Source organism: Schistocerca nitens, chromosome 1, assembly GCF_023898315.1.
Source record: "Schistocerca nitens isolate TAMUIC-IGC-003100 chromosome 1, iqSchNite1.1, whole genome shotgun sequence".
NCBI lineage: Eukaryota > Metazoa > Arthropoda > Insecta > Orthoptera > Acrididae > Schistocerca > Schistocerca nitens.
This window is the reverse complement of record NC_064614.1, coordinates 188,734,113-188,761,820: the sequence shown is the minus strand read 5'-3', so window position 1 is coordinate 188,761,820 and position 27,708 is coordinate 188,734,113. Positions and strand designations below refer to the sequence as shown.

The following is a 27,708-nucleotide window of genomic DNA, read 5'->3' as shown; positions in this document are numbered from 1 at the left end:
TGAAAAGTAGATATTTTTATTTTTATATGTTACAAACACATGTAAAACAGTGATGCACTGGGATGACATCCAGGAGAGGTCGTGTCTGGTAAGCTGCGTTCCATGACAGACTTCTTATCTCCTGCCACCCCTGAGGAAAAAAAATACGTTATTGATTCATTTTAATACTGGGTTTTAATTGTATACATGAAACGCCCTTGTAAATGGAGATATAGCGGTCGGTTATTCAATTATTTTAGGTTTTCAGGTAAATAAATTAGAGTTGTTTTTGAACTGACTCTCCATAGTGATAGCAAATCCTGAGATATTTCGCAGAAGAACAGAGAAGACTGGCCATTTTACTATAGAGTACACACAAATTATACAGACATTACGCTGAAATTACCGTATATATATATATATATATATATATATATATATATATATATATATATATATATGTGTGTGTGTGTGTGTGTGTGTGTGTGAGAGAGAGAGAGAGAGAGAGAGAGAGTGAGAACGAGAGAGAGAGAGAGAGAGAGAGAGAGAGAGAGGGGGGGGGGGTCGAAAAATAAGGAATTAAAAAGATTAAAAAGCGAAACTGTAAAAGCACTTCATATGTTGTACAAAGAGAAGGCGAAAGAACAGACACCACATGTATCTGTTGGTAGTATCGACACACTGGTCCACCTGTTGTAGTGCTCAAAGGTGCATGACCACTGGATTCCTCGCTGCGTAACATAAGATCATAAAGAGCATCGAAGGACCATCTGTGCGGAACAGCTTGCTATTTACGCTGGTGATTGTGACAATTCTTTGTCGAAAATCGTCACAGGCCATGAAAGATGGGTACATTAGATCGAAATGGAAACAAAACACAAGTCCATGGAGTACCGTCACGCACCTCTGCTGCGAAGAAATAGTTCAAAACCACACCATCAGCAGGTAATGTCATGGTGACGGTCTTCTAGGACTCTCAAGGGGCAAGGGGTTATTCTGTTTGATTTCTTCCCATACGGTGCAACGATAAACTCTGAAGTGTGTTGTGCTACCCTCAGGAAACTGGAAAAAAGACTTCAGTGTGTTCGGCACCCACGAAACTGCAGACGACCTTCTCCATGACAACACAAGGCGTCACACAGGTCTGGACACGCGAGAAGAGCTCACAAAATTTCATGGGACTGTTTTTTCTTATCCATGTTACACCAAAAACATTCCGAGTTTTATCTGTTTGCCCAATGAAGGATGCACTCCGCTGGAAGCAGTGCATGTATGTTGGTGAGGTTACTGATCCAGCAAGGCGTAGGGTGGTACGATGTGGCCATACAGGCCGTCCCAGTAAGGTGGCATAAGACCGTCTCTCTGAAAGGAGATTATGTTGAAAAATAAAATTTCGTAGCCAAAAGAATGGGGAACAATAAGGTGCATAGGAATACTGAGTAAATCCAACCTGCTTTCAGAAAAAGAAAATCAATATCTGCTACCTGTTGAACGTCCCTCGTACAACTGCCTACATGGCGCAACGGTAAGAACTCTAGAGGCAAAATTAGACTCGTTACAGAGCTCACAGAAACATTTATGCCATCATTCGTCCCGTGGCCGTATGCGAATGGAGTGGGGAAAAGCGTAATAAGTTGTACAGTGGGAAGTGCACTCTGGCAAAGCACATGATTGTGGTTTTCAGAGTGTAAATGTAGTTACTGACAGCTGTTTATGGAGTTCTTTCTTCTGCTCCAGAAAAGGCCACTCAACTTTAAACATTGTAGGTACCTGAGGCTGCTGCCGCTTGATTGGTGAGAGTAGAGTTGCGCTCTACGAGAACTAAGGTTCCATAGTTTTAGTACAGTATATAAATGACGTAGTAAATGGTAGGATTACTGGTAGCACTGTTAGTATAGGTAGGGAGAGAAACACAAGTGAATATACGAGAGAGAAACTGGGAGCCGATGAGTTCTGTTTGCTTTTTGTTTACTTGTATGTCTTGCATATAATTATAATCGCACGTTGTTCAGTGTTACTCCATTGTGTGTTATTTATCTCTTTATAACTAAGGGAAATTAGCTCATCGCTTAACTTACGCGATTTCATGCAACCAAAGTAATTACTTTTAATGCAAGTACAGTTTACACTTAAAAACATAAAAAATCTTTATAATTACTGTTGTTATTTTGTACTCATAGGAACGTCCTTCATCATGATCAAATAAAGAGTTACTTGTTCTTATTGATAAGTGTGAATGTTGTTTATGTTTAGCAGAAACAAGTTTTACGAGGGCTATTCGGAAAGTAAGGAACGATAGGTCACGAAATGGAAACCACAGTGAAAATCAAAACTCTTTTATTTCCAACGGTTAGCTACACCTTCCAGCTTCTTCTCTACACAGTCGCCGCTCAGACTTAGACATCTGTCGTAACCTTGTACTAACTTTTCAGTTCTGTGTCAAAATATTGTCTTCGTAGCCAGTGGTTCATTTGAGCAGAGATGAACTTCAGGGGTAGCCAATTACGGGCTATATTGCGGGTGATCAGACACTTCCCATAGAAAACGCTGCAGGAGCATCTTCATTGCCCCTACAGAATGCGGCCGAGAACTGTCGTGTAGAACCTCACGACAGTTATGTTATGTGGATTGCATAGCTTCAGGCGAAATATTTCGCCAGGCCCTCATAATTGGCGGGAGACGCTAATTTCAAGCCATCTTTACGTTCTCACTGTGAGCTCAGAACTGAAAAGAGCGAGATAATGTTATCGAGGGATGTACTAGACTCTGTGCCCAAAGCATCTGTGCATTGCTTCATCAGATTTTCACTGTATTTTCCATTTCGCGACCGATCGTTCCTTACTTTCCGAATAATCCTAGTTATAAGCTCAGGGAGTATTGAAGCAGTTTGATATGTTTTTCGAATCTCTAATTTTTTTTGCTTCGCGTTACAAATCAACAGTTTTTAAATAAAACCAGAACTAAATATACACAGTTTCAATACAGAGCGAGTCAAAAGTCCTTGGACACCTTCATAAGATGTAAGATTAAAGGGAAAACGGAAATCTGATGATGGGAACATAGGTTTGACGTGGGGCTGCAACTTTTGGAGCGAATGTCATTCATGGCTGCCATCTTGAAATCCGCCATTTTGGATTCAAGTCATTTTTTTTAATGGGAAAGGGGGTGTATGATACAACAAATAACACTCGCTTGAGCTCTGGAATTTAGTGGTGTAATTTGTTTTTGTCTATCTTGAACAGTTTAGAAGTTATCAATGTTCAAATTTGGAGAACTACCTTCATACCGATTGTTACAACACCGGTTCTACGTGTTGCCCATCCCATGCAAAGCACAACTGTAGTCGCCGCAACCACTCTGACTGCACACGGAGGAGAGTGTCTCCTGCAATTTGGTCACAGGTGTGTTGTATGCGTTTCCTCCAGGTGACATCTTAAGCAGATAGTGTGTGCTGAGAGCATCTGTTATTTGAGGCACCTGGAGGAACGCATACGACACACCTGTGACAAAATTGCAGGAGACACTCTCCTTCCTCCGTGTGCAGTCAGAGTGGTTGAGGCGACTACAGTTGTGCTTTGCATAGGATGGACAGCACGTAGAACATGTGTTGTAGCAGTCGGTATGAAGGTAATTTCCCGATTTTGAACATTAATAACCTCTAAACTGTAAAAGATAGACAAAACAAATTAAATCACTAAATTCCAGAGCTCAAGCGAGTGTTGTTTGATGTGTCATACACCCCTCTTCCCATTAAAAAAAATGACTTGAATCCAAAATGGCGGATTTCAAGATGGCGCCCATGAATGACATTCACTCCAAAAGTCGCGGCCTCACATCAAACCTATCTCCCCATCATCACATTTCAATTTTGCCTTTAATCTTCCAACTTATGAAGGTGTCAAAGGACTTTTGACTCGCCCTGTATTGCAGTAAATACTGTTTATTTTTAAGTAACAGACAGGAACATAACTGTGTAGAGCAAAATCGTTGCATGGACTATGCGGTGCTTTATGTATTCTCACTTTGTTTCTAGATGGTTCAACGCTCCCAGTTTCTTGGGGAATCTAGTAAGGCATTGCTCGCATATGCAGACAAAGCGATCGAAAGCAGATAACGCCCGACAGGTACGCAACACACCTAACATACAGGTAATGCGGGTAGGACATTAACTGGCCAAGTCGATTTACAAAACTACCGTTGTGTACGCTTACTGTATTACTACTTATTGTGCGGTAGCTAGGTGGGAGAGACTTACCAGCCGCCAGAGGAGGACTGGCTGGAAGCCTGGCTGGAGGACTGGCTGTAGGAGCCGCCGCCGCCGCAGGTGTTGCAGCCACCTCCGTAGCCGCCGACAGGGTAGCCTCCACCGTGGCCTCCGTAACCTCCGGGGTAGCCTCCACCGTGGCCTCCGTAACCTCCGGGGTAGCCTCCACCGTGGCCTCCGTAACCTCCGGGGTAGCCTCCGCCGTAGCCGCCGTAGCCACCCTTGCCGCCGAACTTGAACTTGGTCGGCGAGCGAACAACACGGACATGACTGCTTTCAGGGGCCGCGACATCTGCAAGAGGGCAACATTTGTGTCAAGTGGATGCGTAACATCTAACTTGAGAAAGGGAATGAAGAGCCTGGAAATCTTGAACTGGTGCCTTCTGTAAAACTGCAGACATAATGAAACACTGTACCGGATCAGGAATCAGTTTCTTTCAGTTTAATTATTCGCTTGTTCTTCTCTTCCTGATTCTGATCCTCCACTATGATGCTGAACGAGTCAGCTTTAGAAATACAGAACACTTTCTCAAGACATACACACGCACAAACCATACACATACTCACGCAAACACGTACCATGTCATCACTCAGAAAGTTTCCTTTGTGGTGTGAAAGGATTTATCAAGAAGATCCGATTTCAGTTTGAGTTTTATATGACGTTAATCGTATTTTTCATAGCTCGTTTGCGAGAACCATCTCTCAGGAAGTGAGACAATGGTATCCTTTCATATTTAATATATACATAAATGACGTCTTAAAGAAATGGCAGAATAAAGTGGTGTATAGTTGTAAGCTCAACAACGACATTATAAAACACTCCTGATCAAATAATTTTCGGGGCTCGGCAGATAAATTACATAGAGAAATTTGGTCTCTGTGTAAGGTAGCAAATGATTATATTAATGATATGACAATATCTAAAGATGAAAATACAATAGTGACTCTCCATTGTAAGGAGCATTTAAGAGCAAAAATAACAATTGATAATAAACCTCTGGAACAAATGAATACTATTAAATACTTGAGATGTGAGATTTCATATATTACGTATAATGATCAAGAATCAAGTTACAAAAATTTCAACAGTTGTTACAAACCATAACCGTACTCGCCTCAAAATTTAGAAAAGAGACTATGCTACAATTCTATAACGTGATGGCAGTACCATTGCTATCGTATGGTTCAGAGACTAGAACCGTAACCACCAGTCAACGAAGGAGGACTGAAACAGCACATAGGAGTCTCCTAAAACTACTAGCTGGTCAGAGATTCACTTATCGGAGAAAAGAATAGCGTAATTAGAAACGAGCTGGTTGTCAAAAGCGTACTTCAGAAAATAAGAGGAAAAAAAGGGTATGAACGCATTCAGTTGATGGAGAATGAAAGAATACGTAAATTGATGTATAGATACACACCTCAAGGAAAGCAAATGTTCGGTGCACCAAGAACAGATGGAAACATCGATAGGTGTCTGCTTGAAATTGGAACAGGCAAGGATGCCTAAACCAAAACTGGATGTGATGATGATGATTAAATCCTTTACATGACTGGATAAGTGATCAAAAATTTTTGTGTGGCTGAATACTCTAAAGCTGAGAGCTAGATAAAGTAAGTTATTTCTCTGTCTAGAATCATATTAATGAATGTTATTGATATTTAACTATTACCAACTTTTCACCACAACTCATAAGGCTGTGGGGTTGTAAATATGCGCCTTTGTTTAGAAAGCTGTCAGTAAGAGAAACTATAGTGGATGCCACTTATTATCATTATCATTCTCTCCTAACAATGAGGTACTCTGTAAATGATACTATAAGGCACTAGTTTACTAAAACACGAATCAACGTATTGACATTTGCTTCTAAAAAAAATCTGATGTTATCCATAGCAGAAGAGTTGCACAACTTAGACGGTCAAGAAGATCTGTAACATGTAACTTCGATTTCAGTTTATTACACTAATCAACAAAATTTAAACTTTTTCTGCATCTGGTTTGTAAATGATTGGATTTACCAAATTTTGGGGTGTTGAATTCACCGGTAAAATCATTTGTTTTCTCTATCACGTCACGTTTCCTAGATAAATAGCAAAATGAAAATAGTACTGGCAAAGATTAAGAAATTGAAACAAACAAGAAATACATATTCACAAATGTGGAACTCAATACTACTTAATATACACATATCGGCATGACGCCAATAGACGGTTTAAATTAGTTCACAACATATATTTAACTGCAGTGCTCTTTGGTATTTGAAAAACGTGACAACCATACTCTTCTTTCGTTTGCCGCCGTTACATCACTTTCCGTATCAGGACCCCAGCAGTTGTCACCCAGAATCGGAGTTTTCAAGTCACCTTGATAATGGTGTTCCATCGTCGGTATATCTTAGGCAAATCATTCGATCTGATCATCGCTTACGGCTCCCAAATTTTCTATAAAGAAATCAAAGTGGGAATTTTATGTGACATCCTACACACCATATTCTTGTAGCCGTGTTGCAGATCATTCACAATGAAAACATATTTATCATCTCCTCAGTTGCCCAAAAAGCTCTTCACAGTTTATCTGAAAGAGGACCAAGCAACTATTTCTGGGTCTGCTACCGTGGCTTCATCTCGGAACACAGGAAATTGCACAGTTGACATATTTCGATATTTTATCTCATGTCTATTTCTGTTTGAATTCCATGCAGTATTTATGAGACAGAAGTAATATTTTTAATTATGATCTTTAGGTTCACACTACACCACTGAAATAGCAAATGGCATGGGTCGGCGTTTTCCTTTCAACCATTCGGTTAAAGTGGTAGTACAGGTTATACAGGCAGTGTCAGGCAAAAAACTCTTACTTTATCACCATCAGCCCAATCAAAATACAGTATATGTCCCATATTAAGTAAATCAGTGATTGGTTTCCTTTGATAAGTTTTCCACACACCTAATAAAATCTGATGGGATGGTTTATAACAACTAAGATGTTCGCCAGTTGTCCTTTTTGCTAATTGTAATTTTTAGACTCCACAAAGTTCCACTGTCTTTCTCGAGAAACACTCACTGAGGTAGCAAAAACTCGGAGTATACTGCTGGGCCGAGATTTCTTAGATTCATGGTGCAGTTCTCAGGATACTAGCTTTAGTATCTATACTAGCTTTAGTATCCTGAGAACTGCACCATGAACATTTCAACATGAACTAGATCATAAGGTCTATTTCACTCTATGGATTATCTTGACAAGAGGTGATCTATGTTTGGATATTTATCACAACTACCATCTTCTTTTTCTTTATTAGACATCCAAACGAAAGAACAGTAAACAGAGCATTACGTAAAATAAAAAATTAAAAAGGAAAAGCTTTTAATATCTAAGAAATCTTATGTACTGAACATTTTGAAAGTTAGATTCGGATACTGCACACCAAGATACGAATCAATTGAAGTATGACATCCCAGATGCGAAATGACTGTTGAGATGTTGTTGTTGTGGTCTTCAGTCCTGAGACTGGTTTGATGCAGTTCTCCGTGCTACTTTATCCTGTGCAAGCTTCTTCATCTGCCAGTACCTACTGCAACCTACATCCTTCTGAATCTGCTTAGTGTATTCATCTCTTGGTCTCCCTCTACGATTTTTACCCTACACACTGCCCTCCAAAACTAAATTGGTGATCCCTTGATGCCTCAGAACATGTCCTACCAACCGATAACTTCTTCTAGTCACGTTATGCCACAAACTCCTCTTCTCCCCCAATTCTATTCAATACCTCCCCATTAGTTACGTGATCTGCCCATCTAATCTTCAGCATTTTTCTGTAGCACCACATTTCGAAAGCGTCTATTCACTTCTTGTCCAAACTATTTATCCTCCTTGTTTCACTTTCAGAAACGACTTCCTGACACTTAAATCTATACTCGATGTTGACAAATTTCTCTTCTTCAGAAACGCTTTCTATGCCATTGCCAGTCTACATTTTATATCCTCTCTTCTTCAAGCATCGTCAGTTATTTTTCTCCCCAAATAGCAAAACTCTTTTACTACTTTAAGTGTCACATTTCCTAATGTAATTCCCTCCGCATCGACTACATTCCAGACTGTTGAGTATTGTTGTAAATACGAACAGCCAAGAATTTAGAACCTTCTCTTTCATTTACTGAGTTACCCACACGCATTATTTTTAATTTTCAGGTCACGCCTTTCTCAGTAGAGAATAGCATTTATGGTGTTGTATCCAATTTCAGTGACACTCCACTTATTTTTTCAACCGATGACGCTTCCCCATTGCCTCGTTAGCAAATAGAACGATTTCTATTTCTTGGATATGTTACGGAAAATCACTTACACATAACAAGAACGTAATCGGACCCAAATGCGACACTTGTGGAATACCTATTCTGAAGGTGCTGTTTCGTTGTGGTGCACTCCCTCGAAGCTAGATCGCAGCCTTTCGCGGACAGCGCGCTTCCCATCTGAGCAGTCCGAACACACGAATTAAAGGCTTCCATTTGTACTTTAGAAGGCACTCACCTTGTGCAGGGTACAGCGAGTGCAGCAGGAACGCCCCCTGCGGCTGCTCCCTCACGCTGCGCAACTCCACGTGATGGTGGGCCGGCACCGCCACTGGCTGGTAGACGAGAGCGGCGCCTGCAAACAAGGCACCTCCCACTCACACCTCTCTCACTGCCAGACCACTCTTATAGGCTAAGTAGTGACACTGTGGCAGCTCGACACTTCTCTGATACCCTAAACCAGCATGACTGGCCGTAGACTCAGGTACGAACTTGCAAAGTTCGCAGAGAGCGATACAACACACAGTGAATACACACCCAATGAATATACATCGTTACATAAATGACAAGGTACAAATGTTGTGGAAAGTTCTTGTGAAATCCGTATAATTCAGGACTGAAGGAGATTATTCACCGAAAAGCAGAACCGTTGAGTTGTCGGTAAATCTAGAGGGGGCACAGGTTTGTGTATGCATGTGTGTGTGTGTGTGTGTGTGTGTTTACTCTAGCTCGTCACAGTGTTACTCCGAAAGCTAGCAAACTTTCCTTCTTTTATGTGACCCCATCGATAACTCAACGCTTCTGCTTTTCGGTCAGTGGTCTCCTGATAAGGTACAAAGGTAGTATTTACGCATGTAACTTAAATATTGTAAGTAGGCTGTTTAGGTTTTTCTGTTTGTAACGTCACCTAGCGCTCTGTATGTGAATCACTGGCTGTGCTGTGTGCAGTCTGTGGCTGGTGGGCATTGTTGAAATAGCCGCTATAGTAGTGTTGGGCAGTTGGCTGTTAGCAGCGCGTAGCGTTGCGCAGTGGGAGGTGAGCCGCCAGCAGTGGTGCATGTGGGGAGAGAGATGGTTGAATTTTGAGAGCGGACGATCTGGACGTGTGTCCGTCAGAGACGGTAAATTTGTAAGACTGGATGTCATGCACTGATATATATATATATATATATATATATATATATATATATATATATATATATATATAATGACTTTTGAACACGATTAAGGTAAATACATTGCTTGTTCTCTATCAAAATCTTTCATTTGCTAACTATGCCTATCAGTAGTTAGTGACTTCAGTAGTTAGATTCTTTTATTTAGCTGGCAGTATTGGCGCTCGCTGTATTGCAGTAGTTTGAGTAACGAAGATTTTTGTGAGGAAGTGATTCATGAAAGGTATAGGTTATTGTTAGTCAGGGCCATTCTTTTTTAGGGATTATTAAAAGTCAGATTGCGTTGCGCTAAAAATATTGTGTGTCAGTTTAGTGTTGATCAGAATAAGTAAAGAGAGTAATGTCTGAGTACGTTCAGTTTTTCTCAGCTATTTGAAAAGCAAATAATGTAAGAGGTTCATCAGCACAGTCATTCATAAATTTTTCTAAGGGGAAGTTTCAGTATCACTCATACTATTCTTGCTCAGATGAGCCGATGGGTTTCTGGCGACAGGCGATAGCGATTCTTACTTCCATCTTTGATCGTTGTCCCTGTGCCTAGTTCTCTTTGCGTCTTTGAGGCAGGCTATTTATGGTGGCGCGCGTGCGCAAGTCAAGGCATGAGCCGAGTCAGTCTGTGACGTGACGTGCTTCCGATGTTCTCATTATGGGGAGTTGGCGACACCATGTCACGGGGCACGGCCGTATGCCGCGAGGACCAGTTGAGTTGGAGCAACGAAGGAGCATGGGAAGCTGCCGGAAAGTATTAAAGTTGTATTGACACGGCTGGCCAGTGGTGACCAGGATTCGCTAATACCTCGAGAGCTATGTCGATGGATGGCGTGTGAATCTCACATGAAGAAGAAAAAATTAATCGCCAAGCTTTCGTGGATGTTTCTTCCTATATATAGTGAATATTATTGTGTGCTTAAGGTCTGTTGACTGTTGCAGTTGCTCATGCTAGTGGGCAGCAAAACATTTACTGCGATGGTGGCGAGGCGAGTTATGTTCTGGAACGGCCATGAAATTTTCTAAACTGGCTGGAAATAGCGCCCCGAATTATGTAAGTTTAGATTTGGTGCTTAGTGGCACGCTGAAGGTAGTTGGTTCACTTGAACGTCATTTCTTAATTTAGTTATAGATTTAGAATTTTCTAGTTTTACCAATTAGTGGTAGTTGTTGTTTATTAATAATTTCTTGTGTGTATGGATTGTCACGTTAAGTACTTAGTATCTATATCTTTTTTTTTATTTAAGGAAAGCAAGCTTCTTAATTTTGTTCAGGGGTTAACTTGTAATATGCTTATATTAAGGTATTGCTTTTCTATACTTACATTTGTGTAGCTTGTATATACTACAATGTGTCTGCCGCTCATGTTTTTCTGTTTTCAGAAACGTGTATACTGGTCGACGTGAGCAAACCTCGTCCTGCGGGCTTGCAGTGTGACGGAAATCTCAGTATTTGAATTCAGGGCCGTCCGGACCGTTAACGCGCGATTTCTCTATTCCATTCAACGAGAGGCTTATTTTAGGCATAAGATTTTCTACTGCCCAAAGCTGAGTATCAGTTCACCCTTTGAATCGTTTGTTTGTGAAATCGTAGTAGATTAACGTTTGCTCACGTCCATCACATGTTCATCAAATTGATTTTTTTGCCTTAAGATTGCATAAGTGTAAAACTGAGTGAGTAAATTTATGAACATAAATACACACAAAGGGCAAATTGTACCCTGGCTGTGCCTATCCCTAAGTTGCATATTTAAATTATTTAAGATTTGGTGATATTGCAGTATGACTATTGCAAGACTGAAATACCTCCTGTTTTGCAAGTTAATTTAAGTGACTGCTTCCATTACATCGAAAAGCTTAATTCCTGTATAACATTTTTAAATGACTATATATTTGAAGCTGTTTCTGTGCTCTACAATTCTTTGTACTCATTTTGTGCATTTTAAATACTAATTCTGGATAGGGCCTTGATATGCAAATATTGTTAATTCGTTATTGCTGCTGATGAATTCATGAGTATGTGTAATCAATAAAGAAATGTTGCAACTACAAACAGGTTGTGTTACTGGTATACAAAGTTAGATTGTGTAATCGCCACACCATCAGAGACTGAATAAATTATGTACAAGCGGTCTTCGAATGTATTTCATATTATTTTAGGGTTGGGTTGTTTTATCCACTTTTGTGGAAGTTTACGGGTTCGCATCTGCTCGAATGTACGTATGGAACAAGTCCTCCTCAGCATCTGTAACACTGATATTTTCTTATTTATTATCCTGTTTCGAGGCGAGTGGTCTCACGTATGATGAGTATTGGAGACTAAAATAGTTCGTGTCGAAACTAGTTATGAAATAACGTAGACTGCATAACTTAAAACATATTTATGTTTGAGAGGTGCTGAAACTGGTTTCTATGCACACAGATACAGAAACGCTGGCTATCTATTAATAATTAATATTTGTTTAACGCGCTGATAATGGCCAGGATTCTATGAGCTGACTCTATAGGTCAACGAGTAAAAACTGAAGTTAAGAGGAGCATTCATTTGATTTATGTATTTTTGTTATCAATCCTGCGACTCGTCTGATTCGAACTGCCCTGATTTCCTCACCTCAGCCAGTCTCTTCATCTAACATTAGCGCTTGCTCTGAAAGTCCTCAGTTGTTTGTTGTGCACATTCTAATCTCTCGGTATCTTCTTTACAATAGACAGGACAGCCATAACTTTCTTCAAGTAAGCTGAAATATTTATTAAGATGGACTTTGAAAAGCTTCTTTCGAGGAATAAAGAAGAACGAAGTGTCATACACAAGGAAGCTTCATTCCCACAGAATGTTTCCGGTGTCTTAAGAACGGCTCTACTTTTCTATGTTCTGAGTTTGGGATGGGGAACCAACCAAAAATTTGGCTAGATGAGTGCAGAAAACTTCCTACAACACCCATTCCGATCGTAGCCCGGCGTGCAGGGTCGAACGCCTGCGTCTTAATCTACATGAGCAGGGGTTGGATGACAAATATAACAATAGCACGAATAGTGTTTCTGGCATTTCAGTAGAATGAAACCGAAACAACACAGAGCCAAGTTGTATCTTCAGTCTTTCTTATTTCATTTTTTTTTCTTCAGATAATGCGTTGTTCAGCCTTTCCAAACATTTAAATTCACAAAACACGCATATAAAAATCTCAACACTGCGTTCCGGCCAGTTTTATTCTGGCAAAACTTTAATTACATGCCACCGTGAGACAGAAGTATTCAGACTCCATTTTGAATAATACCGAAAGCTGAAGATAATTGTAGGACTTTTCTGGACTTTACTCATCAACTTGCGCCATCTAGTGTGTGCTGGCCCGTTACATTTGTTACAGGCGTAATTCACTTTCCTTATAACTTGCGTTCTTCCGTTAGAAACGACGAGACAACTTAAGAACCCAGTAGAATCAGAGAATATGTGATTTTATTACACTTAGTGTAATTATTCGAATCAAATGTAGAAAGAACCTGTCAGTATGACCTCACTTATCAGCATGATGTTACACCCGCTGATTCGGTTGCGAAGGGTGTCCCAAAGTCGTTGTATCCTCTCCTGGGGCAAGCTGGCCGATGAATGTAACTGGTCTTTGACATCCTGATTACTGACATAGGGACTGAGTTCATGTCCGAGCTGGTACCGTACTTGTTCTACCGGGGACATATCTGCCTACCTTGCTGGTGACTGGAGTACCTCAACATCACACAGACAGGTCGTAGACAGTGTGGGCCAGCATGGGAGATAACACCTGAGCATTCGTTCCCTCAATCACTACCAATCGTGACATGGAGTCGTACTCCACGGCTCTCCACAAAGTGATGCCAGGACTGAAAGCGCTGTACCTCTCCAAAACTTTGGAACAATAGGACTACCTTCCAGAGTAAGATACGATACGATATCGCATTTATCTGGTGACACCGGGAAACGATTTTCGAGCACAATGTCTCCCATGTACGGCGATATACGTAATGGATGTACGAGTACAAGTTGTAGACAAATGATTGACGACATATGGAAGTTTGGGTCTGGCCTTGAATCGTGCTCGGATAGCCAAATGGTAAGGAGGCCGCTTGTGATAATCGGGAAATCCGGGTTCTAGTCCCTATCCGACACAAATTTTGGTTGTCGCAATACCATCATAGAGCTGATGGTTGTTCATATTCGCAACTGCGAATTCCTTTCATGTCTTCCCAGAGTGTCCTAACTTCGCCGATGATGGTTATCCGTGACAGTACAAGGCAGCGATTCATCTATGCGACACTGTCCATACTACCGGGCACGTTACCCGGTCATCGCACCACTCAAACAGCTGTTTTTTATGTTGTGGCGTTAATTACAATCACGCATGAGATGGTAAATCCCTAGTCTGATTGCTATCTCCGATCATAGGAGTGTGATGATAGTACGAGGGTTACCCTAAAGTAGTCCACCGCATTTTTTTTCTCAGCCGAAAACAATGCTGCGTATGCGAAACGTTACGTATGCATTATTTGGAGTCTCCTGAGTGAGTGCGCCAAGTTTCCGTCGGTTCCGACGGATAGCGTAGCTGCAGGACAGTTTCAAAGTGGCGTCTGTATGTAAGTTACAAACAACGTGCCATCATTGAATTTCTCTCTTCAGGGAAAGAAGCTGTGGGGAATATTCACACAGCGCTTATGAAAAGTCTATGGAGCATCTACTGTCGAGGGCGGTTCGGCGGAGCTCCACAGTTTGCAACGGTCAGGTAGACCATCCACGGCTCTCACACCTGACATGTTGCAACGAGCTGACGTCATTCGCGAGTACAAACGCATTACTACTTGGCAGTTGGCGCTGTGTCTGTCAATGAGCAAAGTGTGGATGCAATTATCCCCCCTCTCGGATATTCAAACCTGTGTGCAAGATCGGTCCCGCGGTGTCTAACGGTGGATCACAAACCGCACAGAAAAAACATTTGTCTTGATTTGTTGCTACGTTTTGTAGCTGATGACGAGGCCTTCTTGTCCCGGATTGTGACAGGTGATGAAACTTAGGTTCACCATTTTGGGCCCTAAGCAACACACAGTCGATGGAATGAGGCCATTCCCACTCCCCACAGAAGAAAAAATGCAAAGCAATTGCTTCCGCCGGTAAGGTCATGATCACCGTGTTCTGGGAATGTGAAGGTGTAATTATCATCATTAACTCAAAAGCATATGTCAACACCTTAACAAAACTCAAGACGCGCTTCCGGCGACTTCGGCGCCACAGCAACCCAGGAAATATTTTGCTGCAACACGATAACGCCTGGTCCCATACAAGTCTGAGGACTGCTGAACACATCGTAAAACAGGGTTGGACTGTGTTACCCTATCCACCCTATAGCTCTGACATAACCCCCTCGGACTTCCACTTGATTGGGCCATTAAAGGACGTCATTCCTTGAAGACATTTTGAGACGATGAGGAGGTGATTCACACAGTGAAGCACTGGCTCCGCCTCCAGGACGAGGATTGGTACCGACAGGGCATACACGCCCTCGTTTTGCTCTGCAGGAAGGCCCTAGAACGGGATGGAGATTACGTGGAAAATCGCGGTGAACGCACATTGGAAGCGTGTGTTCGTCATCGCCAAACTGGCGTATCACCCGGCGTGATGGTATGGGCTGCCACTGGTTACACGTCTCGGTCACCTCTTGTTCGCATTGACGGCACTTTGAACAGTGGACGTTACATTTCAGATGTGTTAAGACCCGTGGGTCTACCCTTCATTCGATCCCTGCGAAACCCTACATTTCAGCAGGATAATGCACGACCGCATGTTGCAGGTCCTGTACGGGCCTTTCTGGATATTGAAAATGTTCGACTGCTGCCCTGGCCACCACATTCTCCAGATCTCTCACCAATTGAAAACGTCTGGTCAATGGTGGCCGAGCAACTGGCTCGTCACAATACGCCAGTCAATACTCTTGGTGAACTGTGGTATCGTGTTGAAGGTGCATGGGCAGCTGTACCTGTACACGCCATCCAAGCTCTGTTTGACTCAGTGCCCAGGCGTATCAAGGCCGTTATTACGGCCAAAGGTGGTTGTTCTGGGCACTGATTTCTCAGGATCTATCCACCCAAATTGCTTGAAAGTGTAATTACATGTCAGTTCTAGTATAATATACACTCCTGGAAATGGAAAAAAGAACACATTGACACCGGTGTGTCAGACCCACCATACTTGCTCCGGACACTGCGAGAGGGCTGTACAAGCAATGATCACACGCACGGCACAGCGGACACACCAGGAACCGCGGTGTTGGCCGTTGAATGGCGCTAGCTGCGCAGCATTTGTGCACCGCCGCCGTCAGTGTCAGCCAGTTTGCCGTGGCATACGGAGCTCCATCGCAGTCTTTAACACTGGTAGCATGCCGCGACAGCGTGGACGTGAACCGTATGTGCAGTTGACGGACTTTGAGCGAGGGCGGATAGTGGGCATGCGGGAGGCCGGGTGGACGTACCGCCGAATTGCTCAACACGTGGGGCGTGAGGTCTCCACAGTACCTCGATGTTGTCGCCAGTGGTCGGTGGAAGGTGCACGTGCCCGTCGACCTGGGACCGGACCGCAGCGACGCACGGATGCACGCCAAGACCGTAGGATCCTACGCAGTGCCGTAGGGGACCGCACCGCCACTTCCCAGCAAATTAGGGACACTGTTGCTCCTGGGGTATCGGCGAGGACCATTCGCAACCGTCTCCATGAAGCTGGGCTACGGTCCCGCACACCGTTAGGCCGTCTTCCGCTCACGCCCCAACATCGTGCAGCCCGCCTCCAGTGGTGTCGCGACAGGCGTGAATGGAGGGACGAATGGAGACGTGTCGTCTTCAGCGATGAGAGTCGCTTCTGCCTTGGTGCCAATGATGGTCGTATGCGTGTTTGGCGCCGTGCAGGTGAGCGCCACAATCAGGACTGCATACGACCGAGGCACACAGGGCCAACACCCGGCATCATGGTGTGGGGAGCGATCTCCTACACTGGCCGTACACCACTGGTGATCGTCGAGGGGACACTGAATAGTGCACGGTACATCCAAACCGTCATCGAACCCATCGTTCTACCATTCCTAGACCGGCAAGGGAACTTGCTGTTCCAACAGGACAATGCACGTCCGCATGTATCCCGTGCCACCCAACGTGCTCTAGAAGGTGTAAGTCAACTACCCTGGCCAGCAAGATCTCCGGATTGTCCCCCATTGAGCATGTTTGGGACTGGATGAAGCGTCGTCTCACGCGGTCTGCACGTCCAGCACGAACGCTGGTCCAACTGAGGCGCCAGGTGGAAATGGCATGGCAAGCCGATCCACAGGACTACATCCAGCATCTCTACGATTGTCTCCATGGGAGAATAGCAGCCTGCATTGCTGCGAAAGGTGGATATACACTGTACTAGTGCCGACATTGTGCATGCTCTGTTGCCTGTGTCTATGTGCCTGTGGTTCTGTCGGTGTGATCATGTGATGTATCTGACCCCAGGAATGTGTCAATAAAGTTTCCCCTTCCTGGGACAATGAATTCACGGTGTTCTTATTTCAATTTCCAGGAGTGTATTTGTCCAATGAATACCCGTTTATCATCTGCATTTCTTCTTGGTGTAACAGTTTTAATGGCCAGTAGTGTAATTCTCATTATGTTCAATAAAGAATTTTTAAAGAAAAAGTATGCGGTGCATTACTTTCTGAGCAACTCTCCTATGTTTTAAGGAGTCCATTAAGTGTTCTCGGATGACAGAAGCACATGTAAGAGGGTATGATATTCTTGATGTACAATATGACGATCTTCCCTCGTGGTGATCCGATATGGTCGACTATACCTGCCCTCACGTTCTCATGCAGGCCAACATCGTGATACTGTAACATCCGAATGGCCTCCAGATCTAGATACAACACAATTCGACCAGCTGGCCAAATGTGGGCACAGAACGAGGCCCCCCCTCAAGCGCTCCCCCAGACGAGTTCGCATCATCTCCCTCGCAGTGGTTACTCAACATCTGACACTTTTCACTCTCGCCGCGCGATCTGAGGCGCCTTGTCACGGTGCTTGCGGCCTCCCCGTCGGAGGTTCGAGCCCTCCTTCGGGCAGAGGTATGTGTGTTGTCCATAATGTAAGTTAGTTTAAGTTAGATTAAGTAGTGTAGGCTTAGGGACCGGTGAACTCAGCAGTTTGGTCCCATTAGACCTTACAACAAATTTCCAAATTTCACTCCCCTTATACACCTTAACAGTGCTGCCAACAGCACTAAACACGAACAATTCAAATATAGTGTGGCTACCATTACATCTGCCACGGTGAATTGCAGCTCTAATCGTTTACACAACCACTAATGGTGTGTAGCTGTACGAAGTTACGTTGACATCCAACCGCGCCTTCTATGTGCTTTTTCTCAGATAGTGTTTTCACCGTTGTCAGCTAGTCGACCTTGCTGTTATACCTTTATCACTCTTCTTGTTGTTCTCTCCACAGACGTTTAAGTTGTTTGTAGACTAACTATTCTTTATGTCGCAAGTTACTACTGACACTCTCCTAGCAACAACCGTTCGTTTCTTAAAGTACCGTTTGCTTCATAGACGTGTTATGCTGAACTTACACAGGTAGTATGTAGTTTCTGCAAAGCTCTTAGCGTCAAGATAAATGTAAGTAACTCACTGTTAATCATAACTTTGCTACAGAAAGCGAGCCACATCTCATCCTCCAGCAAAATGCAACTAACTGCGCTCGTAACATGTGGTAATAGTGTGGCAACTGTAGTATTGTTTACATTATTGATACTGCTGAATACGATGTTAGAAGTTTGAAGTAACATAATCATTTGTAAATATATTCTCAAAACATTCACCTGTCACGTCGTAAACGTAGCAGAAGCCAATGGAAATACTATCTTGACATGCACAGTGAAACACCGCTGGAAATACCTTCGCGACAGGATTTACGTCACCTGCTTGAAATTCTAAGGACGGCGCGATTTTGGATTCCGCACATTCGTGGGGCTCACAAGAGAAGAACCTCATGTCAGTAAGTGCCTGAAGTGTCTATTAGCCATTGGAAGATACTACGTGAGCAACTGATTCACTATACTCCTCTCGTCTGTATTTAGTTCACAGACGAAAAAAAGGTACAAATAAGTAAGTGATCTTAATGGTAACACAGACACAGTTTCAAGCAGAACAATGTGCGATTGCCAACTGGACTTCGAAACTGTTTGGTGTTTTTGATCCATTAATTTATTAGTAATTTAATAAATATGTTAACTGCCATTGCACTCCTTTGACTCCTGTTGTACAATAACGCTTAGTGTACAAGTTTGTATTTTTTTACAACTACTAGTAGTTTACAGATGCCTTATTTTGATAGCAATTTTTTACTCGTTCTACCCATTTATTTTTCCATTAAGGCCTACACAAGGCTAGTTTCAATCCCGAATGTAGGGAGGTCCCTAATATCTAACACAATGGTGCTCTATCTAATCTGAATCAATAAATACATAACTAAATCAGCAACGCTATACAAAGTACCTATCTGACGAACACTACTGAGCAATTAATACAATTAAAATTGATTATAAGAATGAAAAAGGTTATTATATAAATGAACGGTGCAGGAAAGCAATCTCATTCGTATGAAATTCCACTGCACTATGCAGTAGAACAACTCATTACTACTGCAGAGTTTCAGTTTATTCACTATGACAGATCTGTGGATTAAGAACGATTCCCAAGACGTATGGCAGAGAGCATTTCGAACTTCAGATGCTACTGGAAAATGAAAAATTAAAGCCCTGTGTGAATGGTCCTACGTGAAGGGTATTTTGGATTCACATATCTTACAGAATACTCATGTTTGTATGATGATAATTACAGGGTTTCTTTTCTTATGGAGTTTATTTAGACAGCAGCTTTAATTTTCTTTCATAGACTGCTGTAACTAAGTGCAGGACACCGGTATTGCGATAAAACAGCTATAGAAATATTCAGTATCATGCTGGGTACTCTCTGCGCCAACAACGAAAAAGGAAGGAAGATTATTACTTTAAGATCCCGTCGATGACGAGGTCGTTAGAGACGGAATACAAGCTCTACCTGTACAGGGAAGTGGATGGAAGTGGACTATGTTCATTTGGCTTGCAACCATTCCTGAAATTGCCTTAAGCAATTCAGGGAAACCACAGGAAACCTAAACCGTAGACTCGATGGTAAACTGCACTCCAATCCACTTGAATGCGAGTCCACAGCGCCACATCACTCGATAACAGTTTAGATTTAGCGCTACAGAAACATTAGTAATATTCGGCGATGCTCAAAGTGATATTGGGGCAGAATGAATACTTGAAACAGCTGTTATTAAATATAAACCGGTTTCACTTGCGTCTTTCCACACTTACGAAATATTTTATTTTTACAAGAAATTTCAGTGTTTCTTGTTTATTAAATGTTTGCAAACAATAAAAAAAAAGGCGTGTGACGAGGGCCTCCCGTCTGGTAGACCGCCCGCCTAGTGCAAGTCTTTCGATCTGACGCTGCTTCGGCGACTTGCGCGTCGATGGTGATGAAATGATGATGATTAGGACAACACAATACCCAGTCCCTTAGGATTGACAGTCCGTCGCGCTGACCACTCAGCTACCGGGGGCGAACTTCGCAAACAATGTGAAGTATGTTGACTTCAAAGGATCACGAAGCTACATTCTATTTTATGAGAATCTATCAAATGCCAGAGAGTACAAAGCTTTCTTGCCGCTTTTCTACGAAAAATCTCTGCTCCGTTCCCACAGGGTGTATGCTGTAGTACTGGTGCTTGCACAATAAACAGTAAGGCTTACTGCCTCGCGAAAGTGTTAGTTGTCGTTGTCGTTGTGGTCTTCAGTCCTAAGACTGGCTCGACGAAGTTCTTCATGGTAGCCCGTCTTACGCATGGCTCTACATCTTTACGGAACCACTGTGTTCAAGTCTTGGTCTCCCTCCACAATTTTTATCCATATATTTCCTTCCATTACCAAACTGGCAATTCCTTGATGTCCCACTATATGGTATATCAACTAATCTCTTCTTTTAGTCAAGTTGTGTCATAATTTTTTCTCCAATTCAGTTCAGTTCAGTTCAGTATTCGATGTATCCACCTAATCCTCAGCATTCTTATGTAACACCACATATCGAAGACTCCTATTCTCTCCTTGTCTGAATCGTTGCGTACAACGTTATAGCTATTAGCTTTAAATGTAAACTCTTCATCGCATGAGAGAGACTTGAATATCCAACTGGGCTGGTAGTGGTGTCCTGCTCAATCACAAGCTATCCTAGTACGTTCACAAAAAATCGAAACAGACCAAAATTCCTAACATCAAAGCTTTGGCTAGTTTTCTCACTCGGGCACCCAGAGTTTTTAACGAACTGGGTTCAAGACGTATGTTTCTACAGGAAAGTTTATTGGTTCGTTCGAGACTTCCACATTGGAAGGGTAGAATAAGAATTCAGAATGTCAAGATTTGATTAATCTGAAACTTTGGGACGGGCAGTACGAGTTTGAAATGTCACCATATGAAACGATGTAGATAATAGTTTTTAATACTAAAAGTACAATTAGTAGTCATTTATCAGTTTTATTCACTCTACATTCCAGACAGATATGTCGAATATTGATGCTTGATATGTTTATGTGATGTATTTTCCACAAAGTTATTCTAGAGTAACTGAAATTTTCAAACTTTTCCGTTCAGTATAACATTTTGAATCCCTCGAAAACGATTTGTACTGAGCGGCAGACGTGCAGTATTTGTTAGCAACTCAATTTAAACACAATAATGTCAACAAGCAGAACAAAGTTTTAGAATCATCACTTTCAGCACTGTCTCATCCTTTTCATAGCACTCGTTATTTATTCGCCCGCGCTCCTAAGAGCGTTTTATCTCGTGAACGCCACGAGAACGTTACGTAATGTTCTGTCTGCACAGGAGTTGTAGGATACCACGGTGTGCGCTATAATGCCAAAAAAATCATATCTTTAGGGTTTAATACTGTGTTTCAATGACATTGTTACAAAAATGGAGTAAACACATGGGAGAACGTACTTCTTTTCATTTGTGTGTTTGTTTACTTCAGCTTTGACACGTAAATAAACAAAAAAAGGTAATTTCGTTGTTTCTCACTAATTAAAGTAATCTTAATTTCCAGTAGCTACAGTTTTGCACCCAACGGGTAACACAACGAAGGTTTCTCACAAGTGGGGCTTTGGTGAAGATACCGCTTTTTTTTTCTACATGTACACAGGCAGTTAATACACACACACAACTCTCAAGCGACGGAGCTACTCATGTAAATAAAGACGCATAAATGTAATGGAAACTAAGTCAATGATGAGGCATGTTTTCTCCATCCATGGACCACTATGGGTTAGCCTGAAGGGGAACAATCGGAGGATAAACATGAAACTGGGTCCTTAATTCAGAGGGAGCTGGCTGCTGTCACGGGGAATATTGGTGCTTCTCCTGTACTTGTGATCTATTGATACGATCCTGTTCATTCGAGGATCTTACAGAAACTTTCTAGCAGATTAAAACATTGTGCCGGAGCAGGACAGGAACTTGGAACCTTTGCTCTCCCGACTGAGCTATATAGACGATTAAATCACGCCATCACATCTCTACTCTCCCTTAACTTCAAAACTTCACATAAATTCTCCTATATGCTCTGCGAGATTAGCACTTTCAGAAGAAAGCTTCGCCACAGCTCAGGGCTTTACGCAAAACCATGCTAGAAATGTGGTAAAACGGAAAGGTAAGCCGGCCGGAGTAGGCCATGTAGCCTCAACACCACCAAGTCGAGCTCTCAGGCCAGGCTCCGACGTTGTATAAACTCTTTCGATTCTATATTTGCTTCCATCATAACTGTTTACTTAGACGTGAGGTGGTACGCATATTAAGAAATTGTACTCATAAGCTGCTTCTGATGCGCTATAAGCTGGCATATAGTTCCCACGCGGCCGTGTTTACACTGCAGAACATTACATCAATATATCGTGGCTTCGAGTAGTGTCGAATACTTTATAAAACACTATATTGTTCCATTAAAAAACGTCTCAATGTCTCGGTTGCTGCAAGAGTTATGAGGCTTATTCAACATTACGAGCCGCCCCCTGCGTACTATAATTTTCCGAAAGCCTCGTTTCGGTATTTTGAATTTTTGCCGAAATAAAATGGCTGTTAGCTTTACATGACTCCGGTTTCAAAATTTCGCAGGTTTCTCACAGATATTTTCTGAATATTTTAGTATGAGGGAGCCGTGGTCTCCTTAATGAGGTACTCCATTTCGTTCCATTTCTTACTTCCACTTCCTATATGCTCTGGAAACATCTGCACTGCTGTGTAAATGTCCAATGCATGCACTACGTATCTTGCTTGGAAACAAACTTGTTCGAGTAGTCGCTTCCTACACTTGGCGTTGTCGACATTAATGCACACTTTATTCCTCGTCCTTAAGCTTGCATTCAGTACAGCTCGGGTCCGTCTGGAGTTTATTTTTCCGACAGTGTTAATTGTACAAAAACAATGACACGCAACAGTATGGACAGGTTTACTACTCAACCACGATATTACTGTTGTTGGGCGTTATCGGAAACGCCCAGTGACGCTACAGTACCTAAATACAGTGACGACTAAGGAAAACGCATCGCACTGCCAGTTCTTAGGTCGGTTGACGATATACCATCTTTCTGTACTACGTGCTGACTCACAATTAGCCTGCCGAAGCAGTCTCACTCCCAGGTGGAATAATACTGTGGTTGTCCAGTATGCAACGCGTGCGTGGTTTCACTGAGTGCAACAGAAAGGCTGTACAGCGAAGCTTCACTGAGCTGTTCCAGCAGGAACGGGGAGCGCGCCACACTGCCACACCATCTGTAAATAGGCGCCTACGAGGATCGGATCATTCTTTGTGCATATTTCAGGCATTTCCACTACTGCGAAAGTATTTTCACGGAAACAATGATGATTGTGGTAGAAAGCCAAACAAACCGCAGGTAATTCCCTTATTGCTCTGTAACAAGGCACTAGAGAACACGGGGCCCTTACACCAAAATACAAGTCACCCGGATAACTGGATTTTTGTAGTTTTTTATACTTACGGCACGTTAAGTTCAGTACTTAATCATCAGGCAGCTGAAGCAGTTCGATGCAACTCTCAAATATTATGGAGAAAATCGACTTTGAAGTTTGTGAAGGAGATACAATTCACCAAAGAAAAGGCTGCATGGGTCACCCGGTAGCGGTAGAGATGGGTAGTTGGTTAATCAATGGATCACTGGTTCCAATGTCTCTATGGTCTTTTTCTTTACGTTTATTCCTTCCGTTCAATTCGAATACCTTCATCATTTAAGTATAAAATTCATCAAATGCTAGTTAACACATATATAATTATCATTTTTTATAAAAAATGCACGTTTTCGTGTTTATAATAACACTTTGCACGCATTGGAAATATAAATTCTTAATTATCGATATTCTTTAAAATATTATCAAAAATTTGTACTGGTTTTTAATTTAAGCAGTCTTTGTTAATAAGAAAACTATTGACCTTGTATACGATATTGTTAATAAGTTTTTATAAAATTCGATGTTTTCTTAGTTTAAACAATCTTTTTTAAAATATCAGTAATTAAGAATTTATATTTGCAATGAAAACTTTAACTGCAGCAATATCTAATTAGAAACGACAATGTGCATATTTTTTAAAAAAATGACGGTTAAGTATATATTAACTGACATGTAATTTATTAATTTTATATTTAAATAATGGTTAATTGTTTGTAATCGTATTATTCTCCAACGCTACCGACAGAGCCACGCGGCCAACCCTGAAAATTGCTTTATCTTTAGTGAATTATAATTCCTCATAAAACTTCAAAGTCGATGTACTCTAGAATTTTTGGGAGTTGAGTCGAGCTGCTTTTGGTGATTAATAGTAGAGCTCTGAAATTGGCGCATCATATATGTAAAAAATTACAAAAATCCGATTGCCTGTTGGTCTCCTCGCCAGAAATTCTCTCTGAAAAACGTCTGATCCATACACACAAAGGATGAACGAAATTCGCACACACAGACGTCACAGCGTGATACCTTGCACGCTAACAGTACAAAAATATCTCTTACAAAAATTCCGTCCCGTGCGTATTTCGGCAGCAAATTAAGGTAAAAGGAAGACAAACTGGCAAGACTAGTCACTTGTCCGACAAGAATATTAGTACAAAAAAAAAAAGACTGCATGACATCGTATCTGATTTCTTTGATTTTGTACTACGGCAGTTGTACTACAACTATCAGCTCGTATACAAAAGACGTGCGATTATTTAGTGCTAACACAGAGATGAGAGTACAATCGTTAACACTTTCCCACTTAAGTGTGATCTTCAGTGAATCCATGAAGAGTTCTCCATCGGTCTTGGGCGCTGCAGCCATTGACTGTGCAGCTAGTCCCGGCGGGACTGATGACCTTAGCAGTTAAGTCCCATAAGATTTCACACATATTTGAACATTTTGAACATGAAGAGTTCAGATAAACATGATCCAGCGAGTCGCTATTAATTTGGAGATCCGGGGTGGTCGCATTGAGCATTTGCTCTGAATGGTACGTATGTTTTATGAAAGAACGTGCTGTGACTAACAGTCTGTTTAAAATATTAAAACTAGTCGCTCTCACGGAATGAAGTAAGTACGTTTAACATCTCAACATTCATAACTTTCGTAATTACTTCTGAGCTATGAGAGGTACCATTTTTGACTGATTAATAGTCTTCACGATTATATCTGACATGTCCAACCAGTAATTGGTATGTTCAACACTAACAATAAGATCTAGTTGTAGGATACATATCGTTTAGTAAACTGTGTGTACTACGCAGATAAATATTAGACAATAAAAATTTAGTCATGCATCCGGACTCGAATTCGTGAACGCGAGAGTTGTAACGCAAGAGTCTACCCACTGGACTAGATTGGTAGCGTGCCTGTATTTATACAATGAAGATTCTTCTCGGACATCGGATTAGAGTATCCTTTTTTGTTCCGAAAATATTGTAAGAGACGTTCACGTATCGTAAATTTGAAAGGGATCGCGCTGTGGTATCCGAGTGCGAGAATTTCGTTTAATAAACCAATCGGAAACGGCAGTAGCATCGAGCTGGAGTTGGTTGAGTTAGAGAAATTGTCTGAAGCTTACAAAATGATATTGTTTGAGAAGAGAGCGAAATGACTAACCTGCCATCTCCAGGACGAAGAGGCCGAGGGCCAGAGCGGCTACCACTCCTTGGAGACTTGCCATCGCTGCTATGTCCGCCGTGTGTTCCCACGTGCGAGTGTGCCGCGGCCATCCGCCGGCTGCCTTTATACCGCCTCACCGCCGACCCGCTACCGGTTGGGGGCGGTTCAGTGGAGCGACCGCCCTGCCCCCAGGTTACGGTCGTCGGCCACGGCTGCGCCGGTTCTTGACGCCAGCCATCTTCAGGAGATGGCTACGGATCCTGACCTTGTAGTCGGCGTGGAGACGCCTCCGGCCGTGACGTCATACGAACCCTCAGTGTGTTTCACGGTCTTCATGTGTGACCACCGAGACCGCTATGACGTGGAAGGCTGCAAAGCTGACGGGTACTCCTAGGGAATTCCAGGAAATGGACGGAATGTCTGAGCCTCTGCCAGAACGTCTGACAGTTCGACCGTTTCCCACCAACATAATGGACAATTTTTTTGTCCGTACGTGAACTTAGAGCCAACGAAGCTAGCGTGGCAGTTGTTGCAGAGTATCACAAGAACTGAGTGGTAAGCATCTTTCACTGTCAAGTAGAAAGCCGTCGTTCGACCCCCCGCGCTAGTAAGTGATACAATTTTGTCACTTCCTCGTTTCTTTTGTTTTCCTGCAGGTATACGAATCTGTTATCTACACTATTGGCCATCAAAAATGCTTCACCACGAAGATGACGTGCTACACACGCGAAATTCAACCGACAGGAAGAAGATGCTGTGATATGCAAATGATTAGTTTTTCAGAGCATTCATACTAGGTTGGCGCCGGTGGGGACACCTACAACGTGCTGACATGAGGAAAGTTTCCAACCGATTTCTCATATACAAACTGCAGTGACCGGCGTTGCTGGTGAAACGTTGTTGTGATGCCTCGTGTAAGAAGGAGGAATGCATACCATCACGTTTCCGACTTTGATAAAGGTCGGATTGTAGCCCACCGCGATTGCGGGTTATCGTATCGCGACATTGCTGCTCGCGTTGGTCGAGATCCAATGACTGTTAGCAGAATATGGAATCGGTGGGTTCAGGAGGGTAATACGGAACACCGTGCTGGATCCCAACGGCCTCGTATCGCTAGCAGTCGAGATGACAGGCATCTTATCGGCATGACTGTAACGGATCGTGCAGCCACGTCTCGATCCCTGAGGCAACCGATGGAGACGTTTGCAGGACAACAACCATCTGCACGAACAGTTCGACGACGTTTGCAGCAGCATGGACTATCAGCTCGGAGACCATGGCTGCGTTTACCCTTGACGCTGCATCACAGACAGGAGCGCCTGCTATGGTGTACTCAACGACGAACCTGGGTGCACGAATGGCAAAACGTCATTTTTTCGGATGATCCAGGTTCTGTTTACAGCATCATGATGGTCGTATCCGTGTTTGGCGACATCGCAGTGAACGCACATTTGAAGCGTGTATTCGTCATCGCCATACTGGTGTATCACTAGACGTAATGGTATGGGGTGTCACTGGTTACACGTCTCGGTCGCCTTATGTTCGCATTGACGGCACTTTGAACATTTTAGATATGTTACGACCCATGGCTCTACCCTTCATTCGATCCCTGCGAAATCCTACATTTCAGCAGGATAATGCACGACCGCATGTTGCAGGTCTTGTACGGACCTTTCTGGATACAGAAAATGTTCGATTGCTGCCCTGGCCAGCACATTCTCCAGATCTCTCACCAATTGAAAACGT

General features: G+C 42.6%; 1 protein-coding gene across 2 annotated transcripts; it reads right to left on the bottom strand.

Moving 5' to 3' along the window:
* Nucleotides 1-26,092, bottom strand: LOC126234955 (shematrin-like protein 2). 2 transcript variants are annotated; one of them, XM_049943697.1, is made up of 5 exons: nt 25,960-26,092; nt 8,769-8,885; nt 4,428-4,535; nt 4,235-4,394; nt 1-130 (listed from the first exon to the last, which is right to left on the bottom strand). In XM_049943697.1, exons 1-5 carry the CDS (start codon nt 26,021-26,023, stop codon nt 115-117), a joined length of 465 nt encoding a protein of 154 aa, XP_049799654.1. In that variant the 5' UTR covers nt 26,024-26,092; the 3' UTR covers nt 1-114. The 2 variants fall into 2 exon arrangements, with proteins under 2 accessions (XP_049799654.1, XP_049799662.1); XM_049943705.1 differs by having other exon boundaries at nt 4,235-4,410; nt 4,453-4,535.
* Between the last annotated feature and the right edge of the window lie 1,616 nt (nt 26,093-27,708).